We start from the raw sequence: 18,951 nt of genomic DNA, 5'->3' as shown, positions 1-18,951 counted from the left end.
CTAACATCATCATCGCTCGCCCAAAAAGGACGGAATAGCAGTCCAGCTGCAGCAGTCCCGGTCTTAAAGCAAAACCCTACCAGCTCCAATCACCACACTGGCCATGATCCCTGCACCCAAAACAGCACCGCCCACGAATCCATTAAGGACGGGCAAAGCTCCGCTGCTTATAGACGATGAGGATACCTTGGCTGTACCGCCGCTAGTGGTAGACGCCGTAGGTGTAGTCGCTGCGATGGTGTTGGTAGGCGCAGAAACTCCGTTGAGAGAAGCAGCAACGTTGAAAGGCGCATTACCGTTCGAGTCGTAAAAGTCGAGCAAGATGTGGTTGGGATTGCGACTGTAGTTGGAGGAGACGATATTGGTCAGCTATGCTCAGATGAAAGAAGAAGGGCAGTACAAACTCACCCCCAGATGGAGTGACAGTTGTCAACGTGGAAACCGATACTTCCAGTTCCGGTCTCAGCGTTGGTCTCGTTCAGTTTGTCCTTCTTGGGGACGAACAGCTGTGTCCCGCCGAGAGTGTAAGTCTGAAGACGGGGCGAAGTAGTGTGTCAGCACACGTAGTCATTCTGATTGGGTGAGAGAACACCCACAGTGTCAAGGAAATGGTTGATGAGCATCATCTGAGAACCCGCGCTACCTGAAGTTCGGTTGACTGCACAGCCGAAAGATTGGTCCGTGACGTCTGCGATGGCTTCATCAGCTCCGTACTATTTGGTCTTATTCCGCCCGACGGTTTTCCTTCGTCCCGTCTCCACTGGAAGAGCTATTCCTATTTCTTGTGCTTTCATCAAAATGGCGGCCACGCAACTCACCATAAGCATCCTCCCAGATGTTCGAGAACTCGTCAATAAGATAGGGTACAGAGCTCGCATCTGCTTGGTTGTCGATGAACGCGACAACAGGGGTTCCGGCGTCAATGAGTGTGCCAAGCGAGGGCCAAGCGGAAAGCTCGACAGGCGATGAGGGAGGAGAATACATCTTCGATTCCAAACCGGCTGTTGAGAACGCGGAGGAAAAGGAGGTGATGGGAAGGTTGTCGATGTTGACTATTATGAATGTGACAACTGAGAGGGAATAGGACGAGTCAGCTTGCGAGACTGTGGAGAACGGTGCGGTTTATGTCGGAGATGTGAAGACATACCTTCGTTGGGATTGGAGGAGACCCAAGAGGCTACTTTGCCCAAGTAGTCCGACAGGAGACCGCCATCAAGGAGAGACTACGAGATTGACAATGATAAACTGTTTCAGCAAGAATCTCTTAGGTCGTGTTGGTAGATCAAGGAAACTTACACAAGACGAGTGACAGAGATGGACACCATCTGAAGTGTTGTGACTGTGGGCATGGTCAGCCGCTGCACGGTGATAAACAAATAGTGATTCGTGCGTGACCTACGCCTGCACTTGTAAGGTTCTAATACCGTCATTCTGCGGAAAGCTCAGCGCTTAGACTCCATATCTGCTGGTTCACCATCTTGGGCTTCTGTGCCAAGCAATTTCACTCACCAGCTGGGTCGTCACATCCTGATTTTGGTTATCGGCAACACTGCTCCCTACCGCATAACTGTCATGCGCTCCGATGAAGGTGACATTAGAGTACAGTCGATCGCAGAGCTCTGCGTGTCCGTTACATGTCGTGGCGGCTTGTGCGAGGGGGGCGAAGAGGGAGAGAGCGAGTGGAAGGAGAGCGGTTGTGCCTTTGGTGAATGATCGCATGGTGTTTTCGAGTCAATCGGGATTGTGCAATATCAGGTGGGGGTGGTTGTAGTCGAGATTAACGAGTGTATAAGGTATCTATAGGATGCTATTGCAGAAAGATGGTGGTTTGGATGCAAAAAAGAAATAGCGATGACGATGCTGTGTAATTCGATCAAATGTGACTGCGATGCAAGAAAATCAATGCGCGTCGGTCGGTATCTTTCTACCTAACAAAGTTCTACAATCCTCCGGTGATGCAGTGCTTTGGAAGTGACAAAGTGAATGGATAAGGAATGACAAGAGGGGATGTGAAGGCGAGTGCAGATGAGGTAGATGAGATTTTGAGATGTATGTAGTAAGCTGTGTCAATGATGAGGGCTTGTGCAATGCGCCTTGATCGGTTGTTTTGGAAATCTCATCTCAGTTAGGAGCAGTAACAGAAAGAACAGAAAGCAAAACAATGGAGACGCGTGCCTCTGTCTCCCTGATTCATGACATTTGCTTCCGCGCCATTCCTCCGCTGAGTGTCTGGGTGTCTTTATTCATACAATCAAGTTGTGGTCCAGCAGCGATGATGCACCGTATGGATCAGAGATGGTGCACAATGGTGCATCTCGACATGACTAGAGGACCGGTGTTTACATCGTTGATGTTATTGCCAGTTGCGTAAACAAACGATCCTTTCCATCTGGTCTGAACGTCAAAGTCAGATGACCCGTGCGCTTTCCCCACCAAAAGTGAATGTATTGGATGGCCGAAATGTATATATAGGAGCCACAAGCGATGACAATAACATATGGTATGTCAACAACAAGCACCACCACTAGCTCAATTGCTCAATTGCCATACTCATACTCCTTTGACCCACCAGTAGTCACTTCAACAGACCGACCGAGCGAAGCACAACAACCCTGTCATTCCCCACCCCCACCAAATTGATTGTTTACATCTTCTTTTGGTCTTTTGGGTGGCGAATGAGAGAGCAGGGTGCCACAGGAATCAAGAACCGAATTCCGAGGTATAAATTGATCCCGTTCCGAATGGTCTAGTCCTTGTACCTTTTTCGGTGCAGTAGGCAACAGACTGTCACCACGTCATAACACCCATACTACAATTCCATCGTAGCAACAATAATTCCCTCTTTTTCTCGTTATACACACCACCCCTCCTTCATACTCCATTCATACAACACGTACATGATAACAACCACATAAACCACAGCGAAACTCCAACCCTCAGTCATTCATTCAACCATTGCCCCACCGTGTACACCCTTTCGCCCAACCCAAATCCTTCATTCGCCTCTTCGATCTCTCATTTTCCCCCTCGTGCACGCACAGGCCCCGGTGATTGAGAATGGGCACTACTCTCTCCCCCTTTCGCTATCTTCAAATAGCACGATACATCGTTCATAAATGGATCGACCACATCCCCACCGTCAAAGGGAAAGGTCGAGCGCGCACGACGATACCCGTTCATCGTCAAGCACCTCTTCTTCGAGCTACTGCAGCAACATCATCTGCTGCCGAGTCCAAACCTTCACCACAGTCGTCGGACGACGATATACCTGTAGCTGGACCATCTAGACTACGTGATGAAGCTCAAGATGACCCAAAGCAGAAGAGCGGACATCAACATCGTCATCCACCTTCACACAGGAGATTCCCCAAATTGGCACCGGATCCGAAATGGCCAGCTGGACCAACCGACATTTATGGATTGATGAACGACGAGAGATTGTTGATCCCTGGGGCTGCTAAGCCACCAAGAGAGACTGTGGTGCTCTGTCATGGTATGTTGCCCCCTTAATGCTTTGTCCGGCAGGACTCGACACCATTCTTGTCGCTGATGTTGTGTTGCGCAGGTCTCTATGGCTTCTCAACTGCCACCCCGATACCCCTCTTCCCTTCGTTGAAATTGCATTATTGGGCAAGTGTTTTGGAAGTGTTACGAGATAGGATGGGAGTGGACGTTGTTGTGGTGGGAGTTAAAGGGTAGGTCTGCGCACGACCTCTCCGTATATCATCGCCCCAACTGACCGTCATTATCCTCTAGCACCGGCTCTATCCAAGAACGTGCCGAACAGATGCACGAGTTCCTGAAGAACACCCTTCCTCGCGGTACCGGTGTCAACTTTGTCGCTCATTCCATGGGAGGCCTTGATTGTCGATACCTCATCTCTCACCTCAAACCCACCACCTACACACCTGTCTCCTTGACTACCATCGGTACACCTCATCGCGGATCCCCGTTCATGGACTGGTGTGCTGCGAACATTGGTGTAGGGTCAGCTGCAGCTGTCGCGAATGCTACTGCCGCGTTGACGGGTTCAGGGAGCAAGGCACTTCCATTTTCTCTCAAATCGCCTTTGTTGGCTAGACCACCTCAACCTGAAAACGGAAAGCAGAGAAAGGTCGACGCGATCGGAAGTCTCGCTGCTGGTTTGACATCATACCTGTTGTCCATCTTCGACTCCCCCGCGTACTCCAATCTCACTACCTCGTTCCTGCGGGATCACTTCAATCCCAACACACCCGATGTTGACACCGTGAAGTACACCTCGGTCGCCGGTCGATGCTCTAAGATGTCCGTTCTTCATCCTCTATGGTTCCCAAAGCTCGTTCTCGACGCTGCGGCAGAGAACGGCTATGCGGAAGATTCGTCCAACTTTATCACTGGACCCGATGGCAAGCGCATCTACGAAGGGAATGACGGATTGGTCAGTGTGTCGAGTGCAAAGTGGGGAGAGTATCTCGGCGCTGTTGATGAGTGCCACCATTGGGATCTGAGAGGAGAAGGAGGATTGTTCCCCAACGGAGCAATCAGTGGTATGAAGAAAGAGGGAAAGGCAGACGAGAGTATGCCTGGAGGCTGGGAGGATGATGGAAAAGGAGGTTCGATGGGTCGACACGGCGCATACGAACATCTCGGTCTGTCAAGCGATCCGAAAGTCGCCGAACGTCAAATTGCAGACTACAAGAAATCTTCAGGCAAAGCGGGGACCCCTCCCAAACCTTCATCATCGTCTACCTCACTGGCTGATTGGGATCTCGCCCAAGTTGGACAAGTGATGGACTGGGTGACGGATTTCATCCCCGGTGCGAAGAGTACGGAAACGGGGAAGAGACAGTTGGCGGAAGCTCAGAGGGAGAAGGACAAGGAAGTTGAGGAGAGGAAAGAGGCAGAGAAGGAGAAGAAGAAGAGGGAGAAGTTTGATCTGGCGAGGTTTTATGGCGGTTTGATGGTGAAGCTCAGGGATGATGGGTACTAGTTTTCCACGGGGCAGCATGATGGGGACAGTTGGTATACATAGCATACAGAGGGCAGGGAGAGCATCGGCGTAAGCCACACATAATGAATCGCATGGGTAGGCTACGTGGGAGCACAAGTGGATTGCATCATCGCGATGGTTCAGGAGCAGACCAGTGCGAGGTCGCATAAGCAAGTTCCCTCACCGGAAGCTCATGCACTGTTACGTCGCGTTGCGTAGGTATCGTCCTCAATGCCATCTCGCACAGCACGACAAGCTGTCCAGACAATGGGTGCCGATTCACAAAGCTGTGCGATCGCTTCACTCCCTTGCTGCAATATAACGATCACTACTTTCGTCTCCTTAGTGTATTTCTCCCTCTCCCTCTCCTGCTCTGTCGAGCAACATCGGTCACTTCCTTTCTACTATCCTTTGGATATTTCTCCTATGTCATCCTTTCAAGAGACTTTGCACTACCTTTATCTTGCGAGTAGGCTTAACCATGACGATGACCACGACTCGGATATGGTCCAGGAGTATTTCATAAGGCATCATGACTGTCTTCCTCGCTACAATATTCTCCTCTCTCTCCTCATACCAAGAGTGGCAATCACTGCACTAATCGAGAAAACAACAGCACTATACGTTCGATCTTTTACAGCTGTGCTGGGCACGACTTGAACAAAATGGATTACCTCTCAACCACTATCGATATTGCTTTCCTCATCCTCGCACTCCTCCTCATCCCCGGCTCGTCCTTTCTCCACAATCACGGTCATACAAACGAAGCCAATGGCAACTTCCAAGATCATCCTACTTCACCTTTTACTCCAACTACACCCAAATCTCCTCCTGTTCCTCATTTTTCACATCTTTCCGTCCCGGGCGTCTTGCCTGTTCCAAGTATAACGATCACCCCTTCCCATTCCTTTTCTCACTCCCACTCCGACTCCCACTCCCTTACTCAGTCGAGCGGGGACATGTCCTTCCACCGGCCCAAACCTTTCCTTGTGGGAGGACATCGTCGTAAAGTAGTTTCATTCTCCCTTTCCTCCCTTGATGAGATCCTCTCACCCTCCGAGCATGGTGGTAATTCCCCGATAAGTAGACGAAGACCTCCCACTCCGTTCGTTAGACCTCCTCTTGGTGGAGGACTGCAGAGTCCTCTTACGCCGTATACGGAGAGCGGCACCAATAGTCCGGTCGGGAGTCCATTACCTTCTCCAGGAACTGTTGGTGGGGGTGGCACACAGACGGCTAGTCCGTCGTTATCGCCAGTTGAGATGAGTCATGCTCCAGAGGGAGAAGATACGATGGGCGTCAAGAAGAAGTGGTTGATGGCGTGAGGTGTGAGTACGTGCATGGGGGGCACACGCGGAGAAAGATTGTCGAGGAGTGACCGTTAGAGGTGTGGTGCAAGAAGCTAGGTAGTGGGCAGCTGGGAGGGGATGGGGACGAACACACATTCAAAAGTACATCTGTCATCTCGTAGCGTCAGTGATCACATGTATTAGTATCGAGCACGCACCCGGCAGTGCAGAACTGAATCGTCCAGTCATCGGACATACCAATACAATATCCATGCTGCACTATACAATCCTTCTACCATCTATCCCACCCGTCTCGCCAGTACGCCCTTACCATCGACTCACTTCCCTTCCCCCAGCCTCCAGACGAACACCGCCAATCCCGACCCAGCACCCACTATCCATTTCGCGCCCCTCGGACTGATCGCTACATTTTGAATAGCCGTCGCATGATCTGCCGGTACCCAGCTTTTCAGACCCGATTTCCGGAGCGCTTTTGACCAATCTGACGCTACCAATCTCCAAGGTTCCAGCGAGGGGTTTCGTTTGTTTAAGCTTCGATATGGCGATGATGATGTCAGATTTGTGAGATCCTTTGGTATATCCACTGTCTGGCCGTGCATTTTGACCTGACTGTCGGTGTCAGCGTCCCCTTCATCGTCGCTAGGAGGATTGGAAGCGTATCGCAGGTCGGTGATTGGTTCAGGTATCGATCCGTCATCCTCAGCTAATGTCGGGTTATACAGCAAGATCTCTGGTGCGCCATCGCGTTGTGCGCAGAAACCAATTAGGGGATCGGTCACCATCTCGGGGAAAGATTCAAGTTCTGTGGCGGTGGGGACAAAGGCGTGATGGATTCCCGGAGCGACGAACCATGCTCCGACCAAGTTGGGATAGCGGGCAATCACCATATATGAGCCTGAAAAAAAAATCTCATCAGCATATGGCAGGGCAGACGCGAAGATCACATACTTGAGTTGGTATAGTCAGAGCTTGGCGGATCCATACTCAGTGGAGCGTACTGTTTATCGTTGAAATACCGCCTGTACCCTAGCCATTGCCATGTGATGATTTGCTTCGATGCTCGAGAGACGAGTACATCGTCGCCAAGCCTAGCAGGAGAACGTGTCTGTCAGCAATAAGATACATCGAGACGATAGTCGGGGAGTAAGTAGACCTACCAATCGATATGATCCAGGAAATCGTCGTGAAACCTATTCGTCAAGAAGAGCGGGAAGTGAATCACCGCCGGTCGATATCCCCTCGGTGTCGGTACTGGTCGTACTGTGATCTCAGGTAGTGGAGGCAATGGCCATATCTTGACTACATAGTCCATACCACATGTTGCTATGGCTCGTTTAGTTGGATGGAAAGCCTAAGTGAGCCATATAAGCGGAAGAGACTAGCTTGCGATCTGGTAAAACTCACAGCACAAGTCACATACCCCTGATGTCCTGCCTTCCCCTCGCCTGCTAGTATCGCAACTATGGTATTACCCTCGTCCGCATCACCCATCGGGAAGTTCTCATTGGGTTTATCGCCAGGTAGAGGTTCAGGCGGATCTGTACCCAAGATATTCCAGATTCGGGTAGTTCGGTCATACGAGCTTGAAGCGAGGATATGAGGATTGTTCGGATCGAATGCAAGACGCAGGATGTCCTGATGGGGTCCATTCACCATGAGTATTCAGCTCTCTCGAGTGACAGCGCGTTCGTCTCCACTCACGTCACCATGACCTCTGAACGTGCGTATACACTCTTTTGTCACGGCGTCGATCAGATATATCAATGCGCCTTTCCCTGCTGCCGCAAGGAGAGGATGACATGTCAAAGGGTGATATGTCCATGCGACGGCGTATAAGTTGTCCTGTAAGAGAGATCGTGGTCAGTTCGTTTCTACCGAACTGATTCGTAAGGAGTTAAATGTAGCTCACGTCAATTGCCATATCCCACAATTCTAACCAAGGCTCTTCGTCTGTACATCTTCCCACTACCAGCTGTGTATACGATCACTCACCGTCAGCATGTCAGAAGACTGATCGCGCGGGACATGATAGCCACTCACCTTGCCTGCATAACACAGCGCGACGGTCCCTTCATATTCTTCCCAATCCCAGTCGGCATCTTGCGGTCTCTTCCATGGTGCTCTGGGGCCTACGAATGGCCAGAACGTGACACAGTTGCATGTCTCCCTTCTATCATTACCAGGCCCTTGCTAAATATATCGGAACGAAAAGTTCAGTCAGCTGCGTACGAATCGTCCAACCAGTATGGTTTGCTTTCGCGGAATGGGCGACTAGTTAGGAGCAAGAAGCAGAAGAGGAAGCTGATGAACCTACCAGACTTATACTTTGTAGCTCATAGGGATGTCCACCTCTCGAATTGTACTTTGCGACTTTCTTGTACCACTTCAACGAGGATCCTGATCCTGACGCTCCCCCTTCAGAACCAAAGACGGAATCTGAATTAGAGAACGGAAGTTGTGACGCGGGTGTTGGGAAGTCGGCAGCAGGTTCTCCCATCGTGCGAAGCCGATTGACGAGCCACGCCAGCGCCAACACAGCAAAGTATCAGTGATGGGTAAGCGACGAGATGGTGATGGGTGATCGAGGTATTATTCAATCTATTCTGTTCATTCGTGCTGTTGGACGCGGTGAAAGACAAAAACAAAGACAAAGACACGCTCGTCTCCGTCTCGAACATTGCGAGCAAAAGTGAGCCTGATATCGGCTTAATCGCGTCACTACCTACTAACCGTTCTGGTTGACGTTCCTCTACCGTCTATATCTGATTGTTGTATTCCTACTTATTCTCGACATAAACCTTACACTTCCCCTTGCAATCGCCACCATGCCCTCGTCAGAAGCTGGATCCTCCTCTGCCTCCTCCTCTATGCGATCGCGAAAAGCGCCCCCTCCCGTCCAGATCCAACGTTCCTCCACCCCTCATAACGACGACGGCGACGACGACGAAGACAATCACTCTCAACCCAAATCGTCAGCTGGGTTTTCCTCGAACAGTAATCATTTCCCTGGAGGATTACCTCTGCCAGCTGTGAAGGGGACGATAGGAGGGATAGACTCGCCCAGACGACATACGAGAGGATCAGCTTCTATCTCAACGGTATGTTTTGTTTCAAACTGCATCTTGAGAGATGAGAGTATAGTATCTGTTCGGGCAAATTTGGCTGATCTGTGCATCGTGATTGTGTCTACAGATCCGAGACGATTCCAACACTCCTGAATCTGGACAAGTCACACCTCGGCCAAAGGGATCCGATGACGCAGAAGGTCAAGAAGTAGCAGAACGATCTCAACCTCCCCCACCTCCACCTCCTTCTGCAAAAGCGGTATTCAGAGCCGACCCGACCGTGAAAAGCTGTCTGCTGGAGCTCAAGATGGACAAGAAGGATGAGATCACGAGGCTGTTTGGGGTGGCCTAGAGTGTGCTTGGACAGTGAATAAGCTAAACGGGCTATTACGCGAGACCGGTTGACGACTGGGGGTCGAGGAATGGTGTATCCGTCTGTCATTGAAGCAAACTGGTATCCAAGGCATAACATCGAACAAATTGAATCAATCTATTCATATACTGTTGCAAATATGTATGTAAAATGCTATCCGACATATGTACCCACAGTCTAACAGTGCTTCATGCCACCGGGACCATCATTTCTTACTTGATCATAGTGACTGAAATCTGAAACTTGAAAGATAACTCTCAGGCACGGATCACCGACCACACTCCGAGACTTGTTGTTGAATTGTTACACATTCCCCCTCTTCTCTATGCTTTCATCTTTACCTTATCAGCTCGAGAAACAATGACAGAGCTCGAATCAGTCACCAAATCACTACATGACCTCTTGACAGATTCTTGTGAGCTTACAATGGCCTCGTTGCATCTAATGGGTAGGATCAGAAGCTGACACCACGTCCTAGCTCAAGATGAGGGGTCATTCAGCAGAGCGCTAGAGACATACCTTACCTCAGATGAGTCGTCCACCAAGAGTTCAGCTTGTGATGCTTTCCTGGAGGTCCTGAATGAGGAGGACGAGGAGACTCAGAACCAAAGACGGGTGAGCTAGTTTTGATCCCTCCGCATCTCATTGGCGATCGACATAAGCTCACATCCCTTCACAGACCTTTCTCCTCGAGGATACAGCATTGACATACATTCCGCTCCTTCTCCCACTTACAACAAAATGTCCGAAGTCTGCACCCGCACTCTTATCCCTCATCGCGAGTTATGGTCGGCCTCGTGAAGTGGTCTTGGGTCTCACAGAGGGGATACAGTATATCCTAGAAAGGAGCGAGGGATTCGTAGTTAGTGATATGGAGGACGAAGAAGGGGAAGGGGAGGATGATGTGGATTGGGTGGGATTGTTAGCGGAATTGGAAATCATCCTGGTTGGCTGTAAGACTGGTGAGTTATTGTGGTCGATCTTGACAATAGGATAACACAGATCAAGCAAAGGCTAAGAAACATACCCCGTCGTAGCCATACCACGACTTCCTAACGCTCGTAGCACACCAACCCTGTTATCCGTAGCCGAGACAATCTCTTCAGCTCTTCCGATCTTATCACATCATGCGACTCTCGTTTCCTCATGGTCCGTCCTCCTAGCGATATGTGATTTAGTAGAGGTCATCTGGGAGTGGGTGCAAACCACCTCTGATGCGGGAGGCGAACAGCGTGTAAGTGGCCTTAGGTTGCGTAGCTGCGTCCTTCAAATAAGCGATGATTTAGCAACAAGCTGATGATCTCCATTGCCTGGCTCTTACAGTCTATACTCTCCAACTTGTTATTTGAAGCTGTGACTCTCTTCGGGCACAAAGTGGGAGCGAAATTGACAGAACGCTGGTTCTTGAGCACTTTCCCGAGATTCGGTGGTCCTCGAGCATTAGGTGTCCTAGAGCAAGCTAGCGCGGAGGATTGGAAAGCAGGGGCTGAAGTTCTGGAGCGGGCAAGAGTGAGTTAACACATGTCACTGCAATACGTGGAGAATTTGGACCGACGCACACTTCATTCCTCAGAAAACCGCACACTCGCTTGACTTCACCGACCAGGATCTTCTAGACAAGATTATCAACGTCAACAGCCTCACCCCACACGGAAGTCTCGCCTCACTCAACCTCCTGGCCGGCGGTATAGCCACTGACGATTTCTCGGCCCTCCTGCCAAGCCCTCTACCTGCCAATATCTTGGGAGACTGTTTGCCAATCTTGTCAGCTGCACTGGGAGGATCAGCAGTCGACGCGGGGACGACCTGGACATGGTGTTTAGTCCATCGTGCACTTCTGCAGAAGAATGAGGGTGTTGAGAGGGACTTTGCGTCGATTGCAGAGTATGACGACACGTCGATGTTGGTTGAAGTAAGCTTGCGCCTCCGAAACCCCCATCTGATGGTAAGCTGATCGAAACGTTCAACCTTCATAGCTATTGGTGCCTCTCACTGCACAACACCCTTCGCCGATCATGCGATTGGCTCTGTTCAAGCTCATTGGCGGTGTCATTACCTTACATCCCTCTTCATCAGATAAGATACAGCTTTTCAAGCAGGTGAGCGGCTCCAACTTCTTCTGATAGATGTTCCCGCTGACCTTACTATGAATAGCTTCTGGAACCTGCGAACCCGTTCGACAATATCAGAATTCAATCACTATCCCTCTTGCGCGAGGAGATCACAGCCGACCCTGTGAGTTGCGATGCTTGCGTGCGCTTTGGGCATACTCTGCCCACTTGTATCCGACTGATTCATTCCACCGTTCTACTTCAGACCCTCCTGTCGACTGAACTACTCTCCCAACTCACGCCTATCCTCTTCTCGAGCAACTTCATCCAAGATGATAGCCCGCCTTCCCCGGTCGATCTGCTCAATTCTCCCCTTCCAACAATATGGACTGAATGCTGTTCTCTAATCTGGTTTATTTCCAATCGCGATACGTCAAATAAGACCGGTCTGAAGACGGAGTATCAGGATCAAGTCCAAGAATGGTTGGCAGGAATCGAGACGAAATTAGGGGAGTGTAAGGTCTTCTCTAGTTCGCCTAGCGACGGCCAGGAAGAGCAGGAGCACGGTCATTCACATGACGATTTGATAGGAGAGGGCTTCGTCCTTGCGCGGTGGGAAGATGCGTTAGGTCGAGCGAAAACTGCCATGGGACTATGAGTTACACCAACGAAAGGCATAGTAGAGACACAATAGATGGGAGGAGTCCTGATTGACCAGGTGTGGCTGTAGGAGTGGAAGTATGTAAGATTCGGGGGAGATTACAGATACCCAGCATGTTGCTATAGTACCTGTCATATAACGATGTATTCCACATCGATCACGACAGCTCGTCTCCCTCTTGTTGCCCAGTCCGAACCCTTGTCGAAGTCATTGCTCATTGCACCTACAGCAGGCCCTTGCGCCTCGCCTTTTCAATGTTCATGCGTTGCATAAATCCACCTCGTAACCAACAACAAACTCCTCCGCGTCTATGACACTATCACCCTTCTAACCAATGACGAGCTTCTCCTCGTCGTCGTTGAAAGAGTACTCTGGGATTTCGAGGTTGAGAGGGGCGGGACCTCGTCTGATACGACCGGAAATGTCGTAGTGCGAACCGTGACAGGGGCAGAACCAACCTCCGTAATCACCAGCCTCTCCGATGGGGACACAACCAAGATGTGTGCAGACACCGAGCATGACGAGCCTGCGGAGGGGAACGGAAGGTCAGTCGGAGTTTTGATAAGAAGTACACATTGCAAGACTCACCACTCTGGCCTCTGGACTCGGTCACCGTCCGCTTGGGGGTCTCGCAAAGACTTGACATCGACAGAGTTGGCCTCGTCAATCTCGTCGGAAGTTCGGTGTCGGATGAACACTGGCTTTCCTCGCCACTTGACGATGAGGTTCTTGCCTGGTGGGTGGAGGTGTGTTAGCGATGTTCTCTGTTGGCTAACCTGCTCTGCTCAATCCTTCCTCTTGTCGCGAAGCCCCCCCATCTCCTCGCTAGCACATCGACGCGATGCAAAGAATGGGTTATCGAAAGACAACTCCCTGCCCTCATTCTCACTCCTCATAGAGGCCGATCTGACTTCCTTCACAACCCAATCTAATTGCATTCAAAACCACCACACTCACCCTCTGGAATAGCACCCATCTCAACCTCGATCTTCGCCAAAGCCAAAACGTCCGCGGACGCAGCCATATTACTCAAAACGTCCGAGACTGTGGACTTTGCACCTGAAGCTGCGAGCACACCCATTGTTCCGACCATGAAATAAGAGAGGTTTCGGTTAAGACCCTCGTTCTTTGCTCGGTAAGGGGAGAAATCGGGGACACCGGTAGCGGAAGCTCGGGTAGTTCCAGATGTAGCGGACATGGGGTGGGCGGCAGGAGCAGAAGGGGAAGTGTGGATGAATCGTTGTTGGAATGAAGGTGTTGTGGGAAGGGCTATGTTATTGTGCACGAATCAGCAAACAGCAAAAATGACGTTTGTCAAGCCATAACTCGAACTTGATCTCGATGATGAAATCGAATCACAATAAAAAACACCCACCATTGGTCCTTCCGATGTGTCCCCTGGCACCAGCCTTGAAGACCCAAGAGGGGACGGCATCGCTCCTAGCGCCTACAGCTCCATGAGCATCGTGTCCACCTCCAACGTTGGGAGCGGCGAGGTTTAACCTCGGAGCGAGAGGAACACCCGATGCGAGAGTTCGAGTTGTCGGGAGAAGGTTGATACGACCGAGTTGAGAGGCCATTTTGATGTCGTGTAAAGGGAGAGACTGAGTGGTGATGTGAGAGAGAGAAAAGAGGATGGTCGTGGAGAGAGAGTTGATATTCAATACGATCGAGTGAAGCTGTAAGCTGTAAGCAGCAAGCAGCAAGCAGTGAGCAGTGGTGCACTCGTTGCATTCGGAGACGACTTGATTGGCCCCTCCAACTCGGAAGGATGCGGATTTTAACAAAAACACCGGAGAATTACACAGTGTGGCACTTTTATGTTACTGGCTGGTCATCATACTGTAGGTCCCTTCTTTCATCGCTCTATCTATGCTACAAACAATCAAGAATGATAAACGTGATAATGCACAACGTAAGATTACAGTATATTACAACGAAAGAGAAATATTGCCCCAGCTCATCGTGATGAGATGAGACCACTAATCCAAGAACGGTCGCTGGTTCAAGATCTGCGCGACCTCCCAAGACGTAGCATGATCCCCATCCATATCATGCCACATCCAATAATCAGACAACATTCTCGCGCCAGCGCGATTGTCAAAACACGCGTGGGGTCTGATAAAAGTGACACATCAGCACAACAGATTCTGACGAGCTCAGAGCACACAAAGCTCTCCTCACCCAAATGCCCCAAGCATTTCAAGAGCAGTACGTCTCGCTGGGTGATTTGGCGGTATCTCGAAACCAGCGATCAAGATTGGCCATGTCAACCTGAAGAAGGACGAGTCAGCTTTGGTGGAACCTTGTATATCGCATTTCACAGGATAGTTGCTCCCACTCACCATGTGATCTTCCCATACAACGCCAACATCTCCCCTGCAAGCTCAATGATTGCCATACTGCTTTTCACAACCCTTTCATCATCGCTCGGCACGTTGTACACCTTCTTCAGCAATCTGATCTTGATCGCATGCCGATAAGAATGATTGCCATATTGCGTTCTGGGATGAAGAGGTGTGAAGTTCTCCGCTTCGTCCCATACTTGCAATTCGGCGGTAAGACCTTGAGCGGCGGCTTTGAGCGTCGTAAGTGCTCTGTCTGACGACGTGTCGGGATCGTCTGACTTGGATGGCTCAGGTAGCGGCTTACCGCGCGATCGTACCGCGGCGATGAGTGTGCAAGCCTGAAGGGTATTATCAGCGTGATCCATCAGACTTTGTTCAATCTTGGAGATGGGTGCTCACCCTTGCTATCATGTCCACCATCCCTCTGGAGATGCCTATGCCGTTGAAAGAGTTGAATCAGCTACGTTGATCCCCCTTGCGAACTCAATGGGCTCACCGAACATCCTTTCCACACTCTCCCATTCGAGATCGATTCTCGACCACGACTCTGATTCAAAGAACCACGGCGTGAAGGCATCCTGCAGGATCGTCGGAGCAAGTTCTGTCGTCATACAGCCGAAGACGTCTCGAATAGCAAGTTGTTCCATGAAGAACCGGCATGGAGATAGTTTGTCGCGAGGCGCATCTCTAAGGATGTGTTGAGCACCTCCCAGCTGGTCGATGAAGGCGAGTACAGAGGCAAGGAGATGATGCCACGAGTCGTCAGCCGCGAGACTCTGTGTCGATCGTTAGCGATGTTTTCGCGACAGGATAAGTAGGGTCAAAAGACTCACGCTGGCGATGGTACAGCTCAAGAGAGCGGCAAGAACTAGCTCGATATCTTCTTGCGACAACACTCTCGCCTTGCCATTCTTATCTTCCAGCGTTTCCTTGATCAGCCTCAACACCGTCACTTTGGCTCCCTTCGTCACACGCCAGGCTGCTCCTTGATCCTCGGGATTGTTGGCATATTGCAAGTGCACGGACCCGACGGCCAGCATCGCTGTTCGCAAAGCATCGGCAGCGGGATTGGTCCTGAGGATAGATTAGTATGGTCAGCAGAGTGGAACTTATCAATGAAGGGAGAAGAGGCATACCCGGGAAGGTGTTTGAAAGCGAGTGGAGCGTGAATGCTTATCCACGGATTCCATGGATGATATTTCGATTCGAAAGCGATGATGATATGCACGGTCCTCGACAGGTAATGTCGAATGACCAAGCGTTCGTCACTGTTAGCAGGTGATCGTCAGCTTGTTACTGGTTGCGGACAGCAGAAGCGCTACTGGTTACTTACAGTGTCGGAAAATACGGTTGCAGGAACGATCTAACCTCTTGTTGTCAGCGAAATCGTCGTATACCATGCATTGATTGCAAGCCGCGTATTCTGCTGGACACTCACGGTTCCATCATCAACTGCGCTCTCATTGCTTCTGGCACCAACCATCCGACCACATCAAGCTCCTTCTCCCTCGTCTTCCCCTTATTTTCCAGCGCATCCGGCGGTAGGAAACCCGGCGGAACGACTACTTGACCTCGGACATTCGTTGTCCTCCTTTGTTGGTCCTTCTCCTTAGGACTCCGCGTACTATGCGTAGATCTCGAGCGAGACTCGACGGACGGTACGTGTGTAGGAGAGAGCACCTGTTCGATGTTGCTCGTCGAACTTGATGCGGAGTGATGGTTGATGAGCGGAAGGTGATGAGTGGCCGAGGAGGAGCTCGGCGATGCGGTTTGTTGTTGAGTGAGTCTTCGTTTTTTGTTCTTCCGTCGTTCACTCTCGTCTCCAGATGGCCAAATGCACTATATAACACAGTCATATAATCAGCATCAATCCCATCGTAATGATTAAGGGTAGAACCAGTGTTGAATTGAAGAGGGAATGCGCGTCACCACCCACTCACCTCTCTCGATTTGATCCTGCATTTATCGCAAAGTGGCCTTTGCTCATTACACTTCACTTTCCTAGCTCTGCAAGTCAAACACCCATCTCTCGATCTTTGACCCCTCTCCTTCTCCCTCTCCAACGACGATCTCGATGACGAGGCCACCCTTTCAGCCAGGGGCAGTGGTGGTTGATCGTCCATCGTATGGGATTTGATGGGATGATGTATAAGCGTTGAGGGGAAAGGTGATAGCCGAGAAAAGTGAGAAAAGCGTTATCTCCTTTTGAGTTTTTGTTATTGTCAGAGATTTGATCCCGTTACCATAACCGATCTGAGATGACGACAACGATAGAATTAACAGTCAGATATGATGATCATCTCGAATCTATATTCCTCTTACCTTTTGCAACAGCTCGAGATTGCTCTTCTAACTCCCTCAGATACTGGGGATGCTACTACGATCCCGCCTCACAACCAATCTGACACTTCTGACGCCTCGTATCCACCGCTCACCAATACAACCCGCTCGCGCGTTTCGATTCCAGTCACCTACATCACAGATCACACGAGCCATGTCGACCGAAAGAGTTCAGCTGGAAAAGACGGACCCTGCCACCGTTGCCAATCCTCTCGGAGAGGGAAAGTATATTCAGACAGCCGGGTGTCTTATCATTGGGTGAGCTAAAGTCTCTCCCTAGTCTAGTGGAGATAGCTCATTGCATCATCGTACAGCGACGAAGTCCTGAATGGAAAGACCAAAGATACCAACAGCAAGTAAGCAGCTGCGGTGGTACACCTTTCTTGGTCGGTGATAGCTGATGAGCTTGGAATAGCTTTTTCGCCCAATTTTGCTTCGACCTCGGTATCGAGTTGTCAGTCACTCAGACTCAGCACATGGTTTCGGCTCGATCGCTGACCTGACTTTGTTGAACGCAGAAAAAGGATAGAAGTAATCGCTGATGACGAGGATGAGATGTAGGTGTATTGTCATGCTTGTTTTAGATTGAGTCAATTATCCATAGGGAATTGTGCTAATCGAGTGTGCAGTGTCGAAGCTGCAAGACGAATGACTGATAAGTACGACTTTGTCGTTACTTCCGGCGGTATCGGCCCCACCCACGATGGTAAGCCTTACTCCTCTTTACTTGAGATATCGCGCCCAGCTACTAAACCAGTGTCTCTATTATAGACATCACCTACGCCTCACTGGGCGCTGCATTCTCCCTTCCCCTGAAACACGATTCCGAGACGCTGCGTCGGATGATGGAGCTCTCTACTCCTCAACGACGCGAAGAGCTAGCAAAAGCTACGCCAGCACAGAAGGAAGCCAGGGAGAGGATGGCTCTTTTCCCTACAGCTAGTAAGGAGGGCGATGCCAAGAGTGAGATCATCTTTGTGGAAGGAGACAAATGGGTCCCTGTCGTCAGATTGGGGGGAAAGGCAAGTGCGAATGTCCGTTTGCAGGTATTGTCCGCTGACGGCGAAGGGGAATGTTTCAGCTTTGCGTTTTCCCAGGGATCCCATCCCTGTTCCAGCAACTCCTACTGGGGTTGACACCATACTTGCCTCTTCCTCCCGCTTCTTCCAAACCATTCCGACATCTGATCTACACTTCGTGAGTAGTGAGGAACACCGCTTCACAGTGAATCTGACGAGGCATACGTGTTGTAGCAAACCCGAGTCAGTCATCGCTCCGTTCCTGACGGAGCTGCAAGCGAGAGTGAAGAAGGAAGGTATTCGAGTCGGTTCTTGTAGGTTCCAGCTGGCTCATGTGGTGCACGCGCGTCAGGATATCAGCTGAAATCTTGTGGTGTTCCCGACAGACCCATTCCTCTACTCTGGAGTGCATGTTAGTCTTATCGGACACGACGTTGAGCGTATCAAGGAGTTGGGACAGGAGGTGAGTCCGTGGTGAAGTATGGCATGTGACAGTCATTGACATCTGGATTCTCTCTCCGCCTTATTAGGTCGCGAAAGATTTGGACGGAAAGGTCGTTTCTGAGGGCAAGCTCGGCTCAGAGAAAGAAGGCGCGAAGATCTAGGGATCGAAAAGGCGATTTGTGACGAAAATGTTTGAATCAAGAATAATTTAATCGTATACAGCAATGCATCTCTTTGGCCATCTCGGCCTTTCTAACTGGGCCCTTCGTCACTGGAAAGAGAGGGTCTTTTCTCTATAGCTGGAGTATTGTGGTAGCAGTGCTAGGCTATCAAGTGCCACACCGTAGAGCTGAGACAATTTGCTTCCG

General features: G+C 50.4%; 9 protein-coding genes across 9 annotated transcripts; 5 read left to right on the top strand and 4 right to left on the bottom strand.

Moving 5' to 3' along the window:
* Positions 1-63: 63 nt before the first annotated feature.
* CI109_104664 (uncharacterized protein) lies at positions 64-1,719 on the bottom strand (the record flags this gene model as incomplete). The annotated part of the gene is made up of 8 exons (XM_032005974.1): positions 64-340; positions 409-530; positions 597-688; positions 819-1,070; positions 1,148-1,223; positions 1,297-1,339; positions 1,400-1,431; positions 1,510-1,719. 8 exons carry the CDS (start codon positions 1,717-1,719, stop codon positions 64-66), a joined length of 1,104 nt encoding a protein of 367 aa, XP_031859758.1.
* A 1,338-nt stretch (positions 1,720-3,057) lies between these two features.
* Positions 3,058-4,972, top strand: CI109_104663 (uncharacterized protein; the record flags this gene model as incomplete). The annotated part of the gene is made up of 3 exons (XM_032005973.1): positions 3,058-3,493; positions 3,566-3,695; positions 3,757-4,972. 3 exons carry the CDS (start codon positions 3,058-3,060, stop codon positions 4,970-4,972), a joined length of 1,782 nt encoding a protein of 593 aa, XP_031859757.1.
* A 665-nt stretch (positions 4,973-5,637) lies between these two features.
* Positions 5,638-6,297, top strand: CI109_104662 (uncharacterized protein; the record flags this gene model as incomplete). The annotated part of the gene is made up of 1 exon (XM_032005972.1): positions 5,638-6,297. The coding sequence occupies one exon, from the start codon at positions 5,638-5,640 to the stop codon at positions 6,295-6,297; it is 660 nt and encodes a 219-aa protein (XP_031859756.1).
* A 302-nt stretch (positions 6,298-6,599) lies between these two features.
* CI109_104661 (uncharacterized protein) lies at positions 6,600-8,779 on the bottom strand (the record flags this gene model as incomplete). Its single annotated transcript, XM_032005971.1, has 8 exons — positions 6,600-7,177; positions 7,231-7,370; positions 7,440-7,633; positions 7,687-7,917; positions 7,984-8,124; positions 8,192-8,254; positions 8,323-8,472; positions 8,597-8,779. The coding sequence occupies 8 exons, from the start codon at positions 8,777-8,779 to the stop codon at positions 6,600-6,602; spliced, it is 1,680 nt and encodes a 559-aa protein (XP_031859755.1).
* Positions 8,780-9,107: 328 nt separating this feature from the next.
* Positions 9,108-9,699, top strand: CI109_104660 (uncharacterized protein; the record flags this gene model as incomplete). Its single annotated transcript, XM_032005970.1, has 2 exons — positions 9,108-9,380; positions 9,475-9,699. 2 exons carry the CDS (start codon positions 9,108-9,110, stop codon positions 9,697-9,699), a joined length of 498 nt encoding a protein of 165 aa, XP_031859754.1.
* Positions 9,700-10,080: 381 nt separating this feature from the next.
* Positions 10,081-12,429, top strand: CI109_104659 (uncharacterized protein; the record flags this gene model as incomplete). Its single annotated transcript, XM_032005969.1, has 9 exons — positions 10,081-10,135; positions 10,199-10,335; positions 10,400-10,682; positions 10,758-10,954; positions 11,044-11,229; positions 11,294-11,632; positions 11,697-11,819; positions 11,875-11,955; positions 12,037-12,429. The coding sequence occupies 9 exons, from the start codon at positions 10,081-10,083 to the stop codon at positions 12,427-12,429; spliced, it is 1,794 nt and encodes a 597-aa protein (XP_031859753.1).
* A 330-nt stretch (positions 12,430-12,759) lies between these two features.
* Positions 12,760-14,012, bottom strand: CI109_104658 (cytochrome b-c1 complex subunit Rieske, mitochondrial; the record flags this gene model as incomplete). Its single annotated transcript, XM_032005968.1, has 4 exons — positions 12,760-12,958; positions 13,021-13,165; positions 13,390-13,701; positions 13,808-14,012. 4 exons carry the CDS (start codon positions 14,010-14,012, stop codon positions 12,760-12,762), a joined length of 861 nt encoding a protein of 286 aa, XP_031859752.1.
* A 402-nt stretch (positions 14,013-14,414) lies between these two features.
* CI109_104657 (uncharacterized protein) lies at positions 14,415-16,903 on the bottom strand (the record flags this gene model as incomplete). Its single annotated transcript, XM_032005967.1, has 10 exons — positions 14,415-14,550; positions 14,617-14,706; positions 14,778-15,118; positions 15,180-15,214; positions 15,277-15,556; positions 15,614-15,854; positions 15,917-16,048; positions 16,114-16,143; positions 16,219-16,619; positions 16,721-16,903. 10 exons carry the CDS (start codon positions 16,901-16,903, stop codon positions 14,415-14,417), a joined length of 1,869 nt encoding a protein of 622 aa, XP_031859751.1.
* A 371-nt stretch (positions 16,904-17,274) lies between these two features.
* Positions 17,275-18,744, top strand: CI109_104656 (uncharacterized protein; the record flags this gene model as incomplete). Its single annotated transcript, XM_065967532.1, has 10 exons — positions 17,275-17,378; positions 17,435-17,476; positions 17,536-17,574; positions 17,639-17,677; positions 17,750-17,826; positions 17,892-18,142; positions 18,202-18,317; positions 18,374-18,453; positions 18,526-18,602; positions 18,670-18,744. 10 exons carry the CDS (start codon positions 17,275-17,277, stop codon positions 18,742-18,744), a joined length of 900 nt encoding a protein of 299 aa, XP_065823604.1.
* Positions 18,745-18,951: the final 207 nt, after the last annotated feature.

The sequence above is a fragment of the Kwoniella shandongensis genome, chromosome 8, assembly GCF_008629635.2.
Source record: "Kwoniella shandongensis chromosome 8, complete sequence".
Taxonomy (NCBI): domain Eukaryota; kingdom Fungi; phylum Basidiomycota; class Tremellomycetes; order Tremellales; family Cryptococcaceae; genus Kwoniella; species Kwoniella shandongensis.
The sequence above is the reverse complement of the archived record's forward strand: the minus strand, read 5'-3'. Positions and strand labels throughout refer to the sequence as shown.